The 12,282-nt window shown below is 38.1% G+C and overlaps 1 protein-coding gene across 2 annotated transcripts in view; it reads left to right on the plus strand.

The window, feature by feature from the left end:
- The window catches only part of CDKAL1 (CDKAL1 threonylcarbamoyladenosine tRNA methylthiotransferase), a 315,714-nt gene that overhangs the window by 102,034 nt on the left and 201,398 nt on the right, over window positions 1–12,282 (plus strand). For both annotated transcript variants that reach the window (XM_081325955.1, XM_081325954.1), the window contains exon 8: window positions 1,405–1,525. In XM_081325955.1, coding sequence (XP_081182081.1) covers window positions 1,405–1,525 — 121 coding nt within the window. The remainder of the gene's footprint in view (window positions 1–1,404; window positions 1,526–12,282) is intronic.

The raw sequence follows: 12,282 nt of genomic DNA on the forward strand, positions 1-12,282 counted from the left end.
TGCTCATGGAGATTGTATGTGAGCATACAGCCACAGAGTTAGACCATTGGTTTGTTCAATTCAGTACTGCTAACTAACATCAGATTTCTAAAACTTCAGACAAGGACTTTTTCAGTCCCACCTGAAGAATCTGCAAAGCATTGGTTCTTCTACTGAGCTACAGTCATTCCAGTTTATTTGCCCTTATAGGGCAAATGTGGTTATTTTGTAGATCAAATTGCGTAGAAATAGCTTGCCACACAGAGAAAGACTTCATGTAGTAGTACTATAGAATGTCTTTGGATAAAATAAGAACATAAAAGTGCAACCCACACTTATTTGATACTGATGCTTCTAATATTGATACAGTTGTTGTTTTTTTGCCAAAAATGCATCATATATTTTAGCCTGGAAACTGTTTTCTCTGTTATGCAGTGGCTGGGCTTCTATGACCATGTCTACCCAGGCAGACTTTTTCCCCTCCTCTTTGTGATGCAAGCAAAGAGTAGAAGTCTTCCATTTCTTGCTCTCTCTCCCTATGAAGTTGAGTTCATCTATTGTGCTAAGCTATATAGTCTTTAGTTTGGTTTCCATAAATTGTTGGGTATTATCATATATGAACCCAGCTACAAAGTAAAATTTTAGCTTGCTCCATAACATATCCAAATACTATTGGCATTAATACTTGCTATATTTTTAAGCTTTATTAATGTAATTGTAGGTAAAAGAAAAAACAAAATGTTTACTTTTTTGTTTTGATTACCTTGTTTTAAACTGTTTCACAAAGGCTAATCAAGAAACCTTTTGATTTTAATTACAGCCAGACTGTTACTTCTAATTCACATTTTGCTTTAAAACAAACACTCATGCATAGGCAGTGTATTTGTCCATGTAACCAAAAACAGAGGGCTCAGCTTGAAAAACAATATTTGAGTTATGACTTAATTCAAATTACTATAGTCCTCAGATATAGTATCAACCACGTTTTAGAACATCATTGGATATACTACATGATTAATGAGTTAGTGGGCACCTCTGCCTGGCTATAAAATGCTCTCAGTTTAAATAGAAGTTTTAAGCTATTCCTGTAACCTTAGAAAAATTGTTTGTTTTTAATAATGTTGAAAGATGATCTTTATTCATATGTCTCACTTTATTCTGATTTCCAGTAGTGAACAGAAATTATCAAGAAAAGTTAAAGATATTGTTAATTTAAACATAGTTAAGAAATCCCCTAATATATTAAAAGTACAGGTAGTTCTCATTTAGTGACCATCTCATTTGTCGGTTTTTTACCTAGTAAGTATTTGGCTGTTGTCAGTTTTTAAAAAATGTGTTTTTATTAACAAATTCAGAAGGCTGAACTAAAATTTTCTAAAACTGATATGTTGTATGTATAATAACGGCATTTTCCTTTATTTGAAGGTCATTCTGTAAGATTGCTGGGACAGAAAAAGGATAATGGGAAACGGCTGGGGGGAGCACGACTGGATTTGCCAAAGATTAGAAAGAACCCCCTGATAGAAATCATTTCCATCAATACAGGGTAAGCATCCTTCAAACTGACATAAAATATTCAATGCTGCCTAGAAATTCAATTTGATTTTTGTTCATTCTTAATGCAGAGCTGCCCAAATGATACCGTCAGGTACAGTTTACAATAAAAGGTTGAAGATGCCAATGGCAACATTGTAATACTTTAAAAGTGCTGATTATTTGCTTATATTTTAGAGTCTTAAACATTAAAAGATATTTGTGTATTTTTTGTTCTTTTTGGCTTGTTTTCTTGAAAATATATGCAATGCTTGCAATAAGTCTTTATATATATATATTTATTATTTTTTATAATCAGAAGTGCTTAATATTTCATTAGCAACACATTGTCTAGGTTCCAACATTTAACTTACTAATACATGTTAAATTCCTTTCTCTCTACCTCGTTTTTCTAACCATTGATAAAAGGTATCCCATGTTCTAAAGTATACTGAATCTTCTTTCTCTTTCATTTTCAACGTCAATCCATTTCTGCACAATCTAATTTTTTTTTAATTAACTCTTCCTCCATTGGTAAATCTTCATTTTTCCAGTGTTGAGTGAATACAGTTCTCGCTGCAGTTAATACATGTAAAATTAGATGTATACACTTGCAATAAATCTTTTTAATGTGCAAACAAATGTCTCTCTCCTAGCTTTTAAAATCCAGATCACATTACCCTTTTGAGATTAGAGGAACCATTCTGAGATACATTTTGGCCTCAGTAATCGCAAGTAGTGCAGGAAAGGTGACCTGCATAAGAGTAACATTTTTTACACCATGGGGAATGAACAGATCACCTTGGAAATGAAATACTGTTGAGTCAAGATATAGCAACTTTGGGAGGACCCCAAATGTTTTAAGCCATGTCTTGTTCTGCATAGGCCTCAAACTTTTACAGCAGATGGGCATATTAGATCACAGGAACAAAACGTAATATATTGGGATCTACATAAGATGTTTTATGAGCTTGGAAGAAATAAGCCCATTCATAATCTTTGGAGTTGCCTGTATTCCAGGGGATTTGCCTGAGTTTTAAAGACATGGTGAAACTCAACATCAGCAGAACGCAGATTTTATTGACAGGTTTGGAATTTACAATCTCCCGGACTCCAGAATAGGTAACAAGATAAATATTCACTAGTTTCAGCAGAAGCAATGATTTGTGGTCAGTTGTAGATTTGATTCTCCCTTCTGCATCCTTCCTGCTGCTTTGCTCCAGCTCTCTACCCTTCCTGACAGCCCCATCCAACCTAAATCAGTGGTAACAGTATTAACATTATGAATTAAGGTAAATATATGTGTCCCAAGATAATGTTGCAGGATCCAATCTGGGTTGGCCTTTTGAATTTTCAAATTCATGCTGGAACCCATCTTCAGGGAAAATTATGTGGTCTCACTGGATCTGCACGTTCAGTTACAACTGGTAACTGAAAAGAATTTACAGGTAATGAAACAGGTGCTTTATTACAAGGATTAGAATTAAGTGTCTGTTAATTTCTTTTTCGCATTGGTGCTTTGGACAAATAAATGTCACGGTTTAATTTCCTGATCTCTAGCAGCAGACCATGAATATTTCTGCTTGAGTTTACTCTTAACTTGTGGTATTGGGCTCATGTTACAAGTTCATATCCCTGTGAATTCATTACTGCATTGCTTGTTGTCACGGAGTGTGAAGAGTCATGACAAGATGGTATTGATAATAACTTAGGGATATTTCAATTTTGATGGGCTGTCCTCTCTACCTAATACTTCAAAGCATTCTTGTGTAATTGCCAAACGATCCAGCAGTGCTTTATAAGGAACTTATCCAAAACATAGCTTAATTATTTGCCATTCTAAGTACAGATATTTACGGGATTGTGGTAATTACATGATTAGACTTCTTTCTTAATCCTCTGCTTGCAAACCAGATTGCAACACAATAATACAAAAGTGTACTGGGTGGTTGAGCTTATTAATAGCCGCTCCTCAATGCATTCTTTCTGTCTTCTCTCTTTACCTTGGCCTATTTGAAGAACAAACTGAATGCTATATAACAGCCTGCCTTGTGCGGCACGCCATGTTAACTAGAACTTGCTCAAACAGAATACTTCTTAGAGCGTTTGTGTTCTTAACATTTGCATACAAAAAGAAACTCCTAATACTTTAATCCATATCTGAGAAAAGTTGTTAATCATTTTACAACCTGTTACATTGCAGATTTACTTAGACATCATGCATATTGTTTGTGGTGGAACTCACTCTTAAATAAGTATGCAAACGATTGCACCCACAGTAACATGGACTTCATTTTATACTCATTCATATTGCAAATGATTTTTTTTTGTAATCTAGTGTTTTCTTAAATCTTGCTTATATGACAAACGAATTTCATACTTGAAATGAGACTCATGGATAAAATTTGTCTAGTGACGTAAAGTGCTGCACTAGAATTGACCTTTTATTTTCCTGGTAGAAAACTCTCTTTGTTAGTATAAAGCAGAACTTTCAAGGGCTGAAGCAAATGCTGACTGTTTAGTTTAAACAAAAGCTGATTATTTCTGTGGTTTTCTCCTGCTCCCATCGAGTGTTCAAGATCTTTCTTTCTAAACTAGTCCCTTCCTGATGCATTTTTAGATTTGTAGATGAAACCATCTAGAGGGCACTAAGGTGGGCAAGACTGTTTTTTTATGAAATACTTTTTGGCTGTTGCCTTTTTATGTGCCAGACTTTCTTATGGATACTTCGCTAAAATGAATGTTAAACTCTGTGGTTGTGTTCACTCAACATTGTAAACTATAATGTGGTTTGTTGGGCTGTGGCTTAGCATGATTTGTGAACCTTCTTGTATCGGTTGGTGAATCATAGCCAATTACGGTGTACTCAATAAGTAAATAAAAGAGTTAAACAAATCAGTCGGGACTGTTGTCTAAATTAGGTGGCAACTAGTTTTGACAAGACTTCTGAGCTGTGTAGACTTCAGGAGATTAGTCCATGAGATGCCATGGAATTTACTCTCAGGAAAAAAAATGGCTCTTTCATTATTAACAATAAATAATACCTTTGTCCATTTTTCTCTTTTGTATTATCTCAGCAGGCCTGTATTGCCCCTTTTTTCTTCCCCATAGTTATGTCTTCAAATCTCATTGCCTGTTCATCAGAACATCAGTCATGTTCCATGGACTATAGGACACTTCCTAACCCTTTCAATGCAAGCCAAAGCCTCATCCCCAAATGAAAAGTGAAGCGATTCTCGCATTGTACCAGGGAAGGGGGGGGAGGGGATCTTAGTGCTTAAGACTTACCAAAGTGGTGTGATTGACTGGGAGAAGGAAATGTTCCTCTTCATTTCTGTTATTGGTGCAATTGTAAGGTTTAGGTTTTCCCTTAATTATGATTAGACTAACTTTTTCAAATAACCAGTTCTTATGAACTTGAGCAAACTGGCTAGATAATACAATATGACTTGACTTAGGTATGAAATCAGTCCACATAATTCATGGAAATAGTAGCTATTTTTCACTTGCTCCCTCTCTTAATGTTCTTACTAACTCCTTTAAGTAGCTTTCCTGTACTTCCACTTTCTCTTAGTCCTATGTGACTTAGAGGGGGACAAGAGGGAACAATTAGTCTTGCTTGAGCCCCATAGAAAGCTAGCCCATGAGTTATGCTTTTTCATGCTGAGTCTGGTGTGTCCTTCCTAATACTCCATAGTATCCTCCACAGAACTCCCATTCTGATGCTTCTGGGCCTTCAGTTGGCCATTTGTTCTTTCTGCAGGGACCTCCCTTCGGCCCTGTGCCTGCTTTCCTCCATCAGCTTCTGTCCTTATCCTTGATTTATATGCAACACAGTTTGAGTAGCAGAAACACAACCACCTCCATTGCCTAACAGATGTGTCTCCAAACTTGGCAACTTTAAGACTTGTGGGTTTCAACTCCCAGAATTCCTTAGCCAGCATGATTGGCTGAGGAATTCTGGGAGTTGAAGTCCACAAGTCTTAAAGTTGCCAGGTTTGGAGAACCCTGACTTAACAGACCCGTCCTTTATAAAACTTCACTAAAAAGCAGACCTGCCTGTTCAGAGATCTGAAAACCTTCTCACTGGCTACCCAAATTGAGAGCAAATTGCAATACCCTCTCCACCAAGGCAACTCGCCCTCTCACAGGGTCACAGGCTATCTATCCAGTACTACAGAAGATGGAGCTGAGATTTAAACCTGTTTTGAGGACAGCAAAATGCCTGCCTTTAATCTTTCCATGAGAAAAATAATAGTTCATCTTTTGAGAACTTTTTTTTTCAAAAGCCTGGAATAGAGTCAACCTTACTTTTCCTCCAGCCACTAAAAATAATTTGGCAGCTTCCATTGCAGTGCAGCTTTGGAGCTTGCAAAAAGCACTGCTGGGGCACCACTGCTTATATTATTGAAACATTCTAACTAAATAGCAGCACCAGAACTGAATCTGTATTTTAGATTGCTTGGAAAAGAGCAAGCCAGATTTTAAATGAAAGGATGCATAGTTGGTTAAAATTATGACATTCCTATGCAATCAATCAAGCATTCATCCTGGATGATAAATATGTATTACAGTAGCATTTTAATAATTAACATATATTTATTTTGCCCCAAACACAAACTTTGAATATAAGTTTCGATTAAAACATGCAAAACCTGAACTTCATAATATTTGATGAGAGTTAATCATGTTTAGAGAATATCATTTAAATTTAAATCATATAAATTAGGCTAGCTTAGTCACATTGGCCTTTAGGGATCTACCCTAACTATGACTCATCCCTGCTATATCTCCATAAAATTATTTACCGCAAATAGAGAAGTGAGTGTTCCTATCTGCCTATAACTCTTAGAAGTGTGATACTTTAAACCATGCAGTAGCATCAATAACGGGTATCAGCATGCTATCAAAGATAAACAGCAATTGCAAAGTGAAAAACTTACGTACATTTGCCTTCATTCGTGAAAAAACTCTATTTACAAATCATGACCTGAATACATTGAGTTGTTAAGCCAACCATTCTTCTCTATTTTTCTCTGATGATGATTCATTTCAGCTTGCAGGCTGTTGTATTCCTTTAAGTGTAAAAGTAAGAGAGAGAGAGAGAGAGAGAGAGAGAGAGAGAGAGAGAGAGAGAGAGAGAGAGAGAGAGAGAGAGAGAGAGAGAGAGAGATAATTATGTTGAAGTGATTTTACTCCTTTAAGTATAAGCATGATTTACAGTTTTTATATGTCCAGACAGATATACACATACCTTACGCTTCCAGTGTACAATTTCCCTAAAAAAAATACTGACAGATATTTATGCATAGGGGTTACTTGAAAATTTATTTTGTAAAGTCATTTTGATGATATTGGGGGAGGTAGAACTATTCCTGCAAAGGCCAAGCATGCAGCATTCATCACTTTTATCCACTTTTTACCAAATTGCACATATTCTTGGCAGTCCCAGAAACTTTTTACACTGCAGACTGGAGCCAGACTTGATGTCTTTTCTGTGTCCCAGAATGTCTAATATTCTTATGCTTTGGGGTTAGTGTGTGAGTCATATGTGTTTATGTGCTGTGTTTAAAGTGCTTAGTTATCTTGGAGCAAGGTAGCTTGTTGCTCAAGAAGGAGAGTTCCTGGTAGACTGAGAGTACAGCTGGGAGTGTGTTTACAAAAAACATTTGCTTAGTCATCTCCTTTGGGCAGCCCTGCCAGTGTGTTTTCCTTCTTCATTTGATAAACTGCCCTAATTTGCTGGCATATACTTCATCTTCCGCAAATTGGATTTTGCTTGATTCATTGTGCTACTTTCCATAGTTTGAGAATAAATGACCCATCCCTCTCTCTGATATTTGTATTGATTTAACTTTATTCCTAAAACATGTCAAAAGGGAGAAGAGAACCAGTTTAATAGAGAAAAGCAAGCACATGGTTTCCATAAATAGAAATAAAATAAAGCAGGCTGTTGAAACCCATGTTCACTATGGGTTGAAGAGGCTTGAGGCCATTGAAAAGTGATTATTCCTCTTTGCATATTTAATCCTTGCGTGTTGCTTATGTTGAACTCTATTTGTACTTCCAACAAGACATACTGACAACAAGACAACACTTATAAACTTTTGATGATCCAGGATGGTAGTAGAAATTATAACTGTTTACAAATCAAGCTGTTGAAATATAGAGGTAAAATACTAGGGTATGGATGAGGAGCTTTCTTAAGCAAAGGAAAGATAATTAGATGTTGGCAACATAAATAATTATTACTATCATGTTTCCCCAAAAGTAAACCTGCCCCCAAAAGCAAGCTCCAGCTAATTTTCAGGAGGTGGGTCTAATATAAGCCCTCCCCCGAAAGTAAGCCCTACTTAAGGGCCTGCACAGACGGCCTTCCTCTGTGATGAGGCGAAGCCGATGGGGGAGGGGGGAATCTGATTCATGGTATCGGTATACCGGTTCCTTACCTCTGGTAAAAAAAAAAAAGTTCAGTCAGACTTTCTAACTTCTTGAGATCTCGTGAGAAGTTAGAAAGTCTGATTTTTTTTGTCCCACAAACGTGGTGAAGGCTGAGAAGTGAACGGAGAAACGCAATGCACCTGAAAGGCAGGTTAGTAAAAAAATATGCTTGGGGAAGGCAAGGGCATCTGGGCGGGGGCAGGCGCGGCAACTTTACCCTACGTGGCTTTGGCAGGTGTCTGGTAGGCGGAGGGAAGCAACTCCATTCCCCCCACGGCACCTTTACCCTGTGCAGCTTCGGCAGGTGTCTGGCAGGTGGAAGGAAGTAACTCCACCCCCCCACCACCACCACCTGCCTCACCTCCTCATCTCATGGCGGTGGCAGCCAGCCAGGCAGAAGACAATCCGTCAGGAGCAACCGGTAGAGGCCAAAAGCGCCCAGCCGGCATGAGAACTGCAGCGCCCGGCATTAGCCCAGTGCCTGCAGCACCGCGGAGGCATGGGCGGCGCGGTTCCATTGGTGGCTGCTGGTGAAGGGCCGTAGCAGGCAGGCAGCAGGGTAGCACTCCGGATCTGGGCCAACTCACCCCGTGCCAGGGTCAGCGCCCTTTCCACCGCCACCCACCACAGCTGTGCTGGTACCATACCTGCTCTGCCACCACACTCTCGCTGCCGCGTTGCTTCTCCACCCCATGGACCAGCCCCACCCCACTCCTGCGCATTCACGGTCTACTTGTACCAGTATCGGCAAAAAGTAAGCCCCCCCTGAAAATAAAACCTAGTGTTTACTTCAGAGCCCCCCCAAAAGTAAGACAGGGTCTTACTTTTGGGGAAACGCGATATATAGTTCTTGATGCCTTAGTTGAATGATAGTAAAACATTGAAGTAAAGCATTCAAGAGAATTGAGTTACAAAATATACCTAAAATTAAGTTAGTTGGTCCTGGGCTGAAGTTAAAGTGGACCTTTTGCATGTAAAATCCAAAGTATGTCAATGGAATTATTTTACAGTATAAGAATAACTTGAATGGAAGCTGAAACTAAAAAAACAGCTGTTGCAATTGGGACCATGATTGGATCTCTCACATAGGAAGATAAGCCCCTACCAGCTGTTGCTGGGCTTACAAGGAACTGCTTGCTGGAAAAGCAGCATTGTTCCATAAAAGTTGTGTGAGGTCTGCTTAGTTTTCAGAGTGCAAAATTTTAAATGGCTGTGGTGGGGTTTTTTATTTTAGTTTATTGAATTACTTTATATTAAAAATGTGAAATTAGCATTTTTTTAAAAAATACAACGGGAAATGGTGCTGAATAGAACACATTTGAAAGATTTGTAAAATAATGTTTAAGTTAAGTAGTATTCAAATGTGAAAGTAATTTAACCAGGCACAAAGAAATGGGTTCATTGAAGATTCTTAGATATTTTAAAGGTAAAGCGAGATTCTCTTTCCAGAGAAAGCCATTTTATAAATCAGGACAGATGGCAGAGAGCTTCAGAACAGTAGAAAGGAATAGCCAAAGGTCCAGTGGCTTAAAATGGCAAGAGACGCCATGAGACTGAATCTCAGATAGATACAGTATAATAAATAAATAGTAAATTAACTAACTTTATTACATATTCTTCTGTGTCCTCTAATCCAGCGGTCCCCAACCTTTTCTATACCCCACACCCCTAGAACGCTTCTGTTATATTCTCGCGCCCCTTAAAAAAGTTCAAAATAACGGCAGTGAATTATGCATATACACTATAATTTTGAAGAGCCAAGTTTTCGCACCCCCTGGAATATCGTCTCGCATCCACGGGGGTGTAAACACCCCCGTTGGGAACCCCTGCTCTAATCAATCAATTTCAGGTTTAAGTCTTCCCTTATTAATCTGCTGGTCACATCTGCCTAACACAGTATTTCTTAAACTTTTTGCTCTTAGGACCTCTCCTACTTTCAAAAATTATGAAGGACCCTAAAGGAGCTTTTGTTTATACAGGTTGCATTGACTTTTAGCATATTAAAAATTAAAAGTGGCATATTTGTAAAATATTTATTGAATCATAAAAATCACAGTTTTAAACCCACTCGATACTAACATCACAATTTTAAACAATTTTAAATCCACTCAATACTAACATACCGGTAACTATTTTTCAGGAAAATACCTTATATTTTAGCAAAGAAAAATAGTAATGAGAAGAGTAACTATTTAAATTTTTTGTAAATAATTTCAATATTTGGCAAATAATTTTGATTTTTGTGAATCTCTGTCATTGAAGATCCCCAGGGATGCTTAGACCACCTTTTAAGAATCACTGGTCTAATGGAACACATATCTCTTTCTGACCCAAAAATGAGCAAAAATTCCATCTTTGGAATTATAATGCCATTGCTCTCCTAAACCTCTTGTTCTTCCTCCTCCTCCTCCTCCTCCTCCTCCTCCTCCTCCTCCTCCTCCTCCTCCTCCTCCTCCATTAAATAAGCTCTCTCATGTATTCTCCCACCCAATTTCCAGCATAAGTTAATTCACCAAAGTAACCAGTTTAAATTAGTATCAGGAGTCAGAATCAAGTGGATTCAAGCAATATGTTCTAATATAGTATATTAAAAACACCGAAGCTGATTTTTTCCCCATTTTTATTCAAAACTTCATTGTAGTATTTTATTATTTTTAGACTGTTGGCTGGAAAGTATTTTCTGAAATATGTCTTGTGATTTATCTTATTAGTTGGAAGCTTGATTTAGCCAATTATATGTGTGAAGGGATATTTTTCCTCCATGTCCCAAGAGTAAATGTGAACATGTGTAAACAATTATTTCTGGCAATTTTATCAGTAGGTGACCTGGGATGTTTCCAAGCTTAAGTAACTTAATAGAGAAATTGAAAGTAGGCCAAGGTGTTCAAAAGCAATTGGACAGGGGGTTTAGCAACTCCCATGAAAAGATATGGCAAGACAGGTGCAAACAAAAAGTATCACAGTTATTCAATGTCAGGATCAATGGAGTAACTTTGAAGTTAATAAAAGTTATATTTTTTTTACAAAAATATTTTACACGCCTCACATTTGTCCTCTCAGGGATTGAAGTTACTTATATACAGTATTATTCCATACTGATATCCTGTTCTGTCAGTATTTATGCCAGATTTTCTATTCATGATAATGTTTATTCCTAAAAAGGCAATTCTAAACTGAGATTGGGGATGGCTTTAGAGAACTGAAAATACAATAAGATATTTTTTTTAAGATTTGAACCTTAGATATTTGTTGTTCAATAATAAAAAAAAAGATATCTCTCTGGATCTTTTCTGAAGCTGCTGACCAACTGTTTAATATGAGCAACTGGCTTGTTGGTGCAGCTTGCTAGTTTAGGATTGGCTGGCTGGGATTAGATTTCTGGCTTCCTACTCCTAATGCCAGTAACGCATTTAGTGAAATGGTCAAGTCTCCTGTGCAGTACTTCATTTAAGTCTTGCTTCCTCTACAACAGGATTCTCAAAACTTGGCAATTTTAAGACTCATGGACTTCAACTCCCAAAATTCTCCAGCCAACTGGCTAGGAATTCTGGGAACTGAAGTCCACAGGTCTTAAAAATTGCCAGGTTTAGAGAACCCTGCTCTGCAGGAACCAAGTATAAATTGGAAAGCAGAGTATCACTCAACATTGTAAGTTTTTTGGAATATTTATCTAATTGATTCATAGCTTAATGTCATGCTTCTAGAATGATAGATTATAATTGTTGTGGTAAAGACTGAAGTTGGTGAGTTGGGAACTGGTAGTTAAAAGCATCCAGGCTAGAGGATCGTAATGTAAACATGAGGGATGCACCCAAGTCATCAAGTAAGCTTCTGGTCTTGAATCATGCCAAATCTTTCTATATAGGCTCTGCTCATTGTGTTGTTGGGAATTCTCTGCTTTGGTATTAAAGAAATAACTAGCTTTTTACCAGATTGATTTCCTCCACACAGACATCCTGGACCCGGCTGTTTTAAATAACTATCGTCCAGTCTCCAACCTTCGCTTTTTGGCGAAGGTTGTTGAGAGTGTGGTGGCACATCAGCTTCCTCTGTTCCTGGAGGAAACTGATTATCTCGACCCATACCAATCGGGTTTCAGGCCCGGGTACAGCACGGAGACGGCATTGGTCGCGCTGGTGAATGATCTCTGGCGGGCTCGGGACAGGGGTTGCTCCTCTGTCCTAGTCCTATTAGATCTCTCAGCGGCTTTCGATACCATCGACCATGGTATCCTTCTGCGGCGTCTCAGGAGGTTGGGAGTGGGAGGCACCGTTTTATGGTGGTTCTCCTCCTATCTCCTGGGCCGCTCGCAGTCGGTGTTGACTGGAG

This window comes from Vipera berus, assembly GCF_964194415.1.
Source record: "Vipera berus genome assembly, chromosome: 3".
In the NCBI taxonomy this organism is placed as follows: domain Eukaryota; kingdom Metazoa; phylum Chordata; class Lepidosauria; order Squamata; family Viperidae; genus Vipera; species Vipera berus.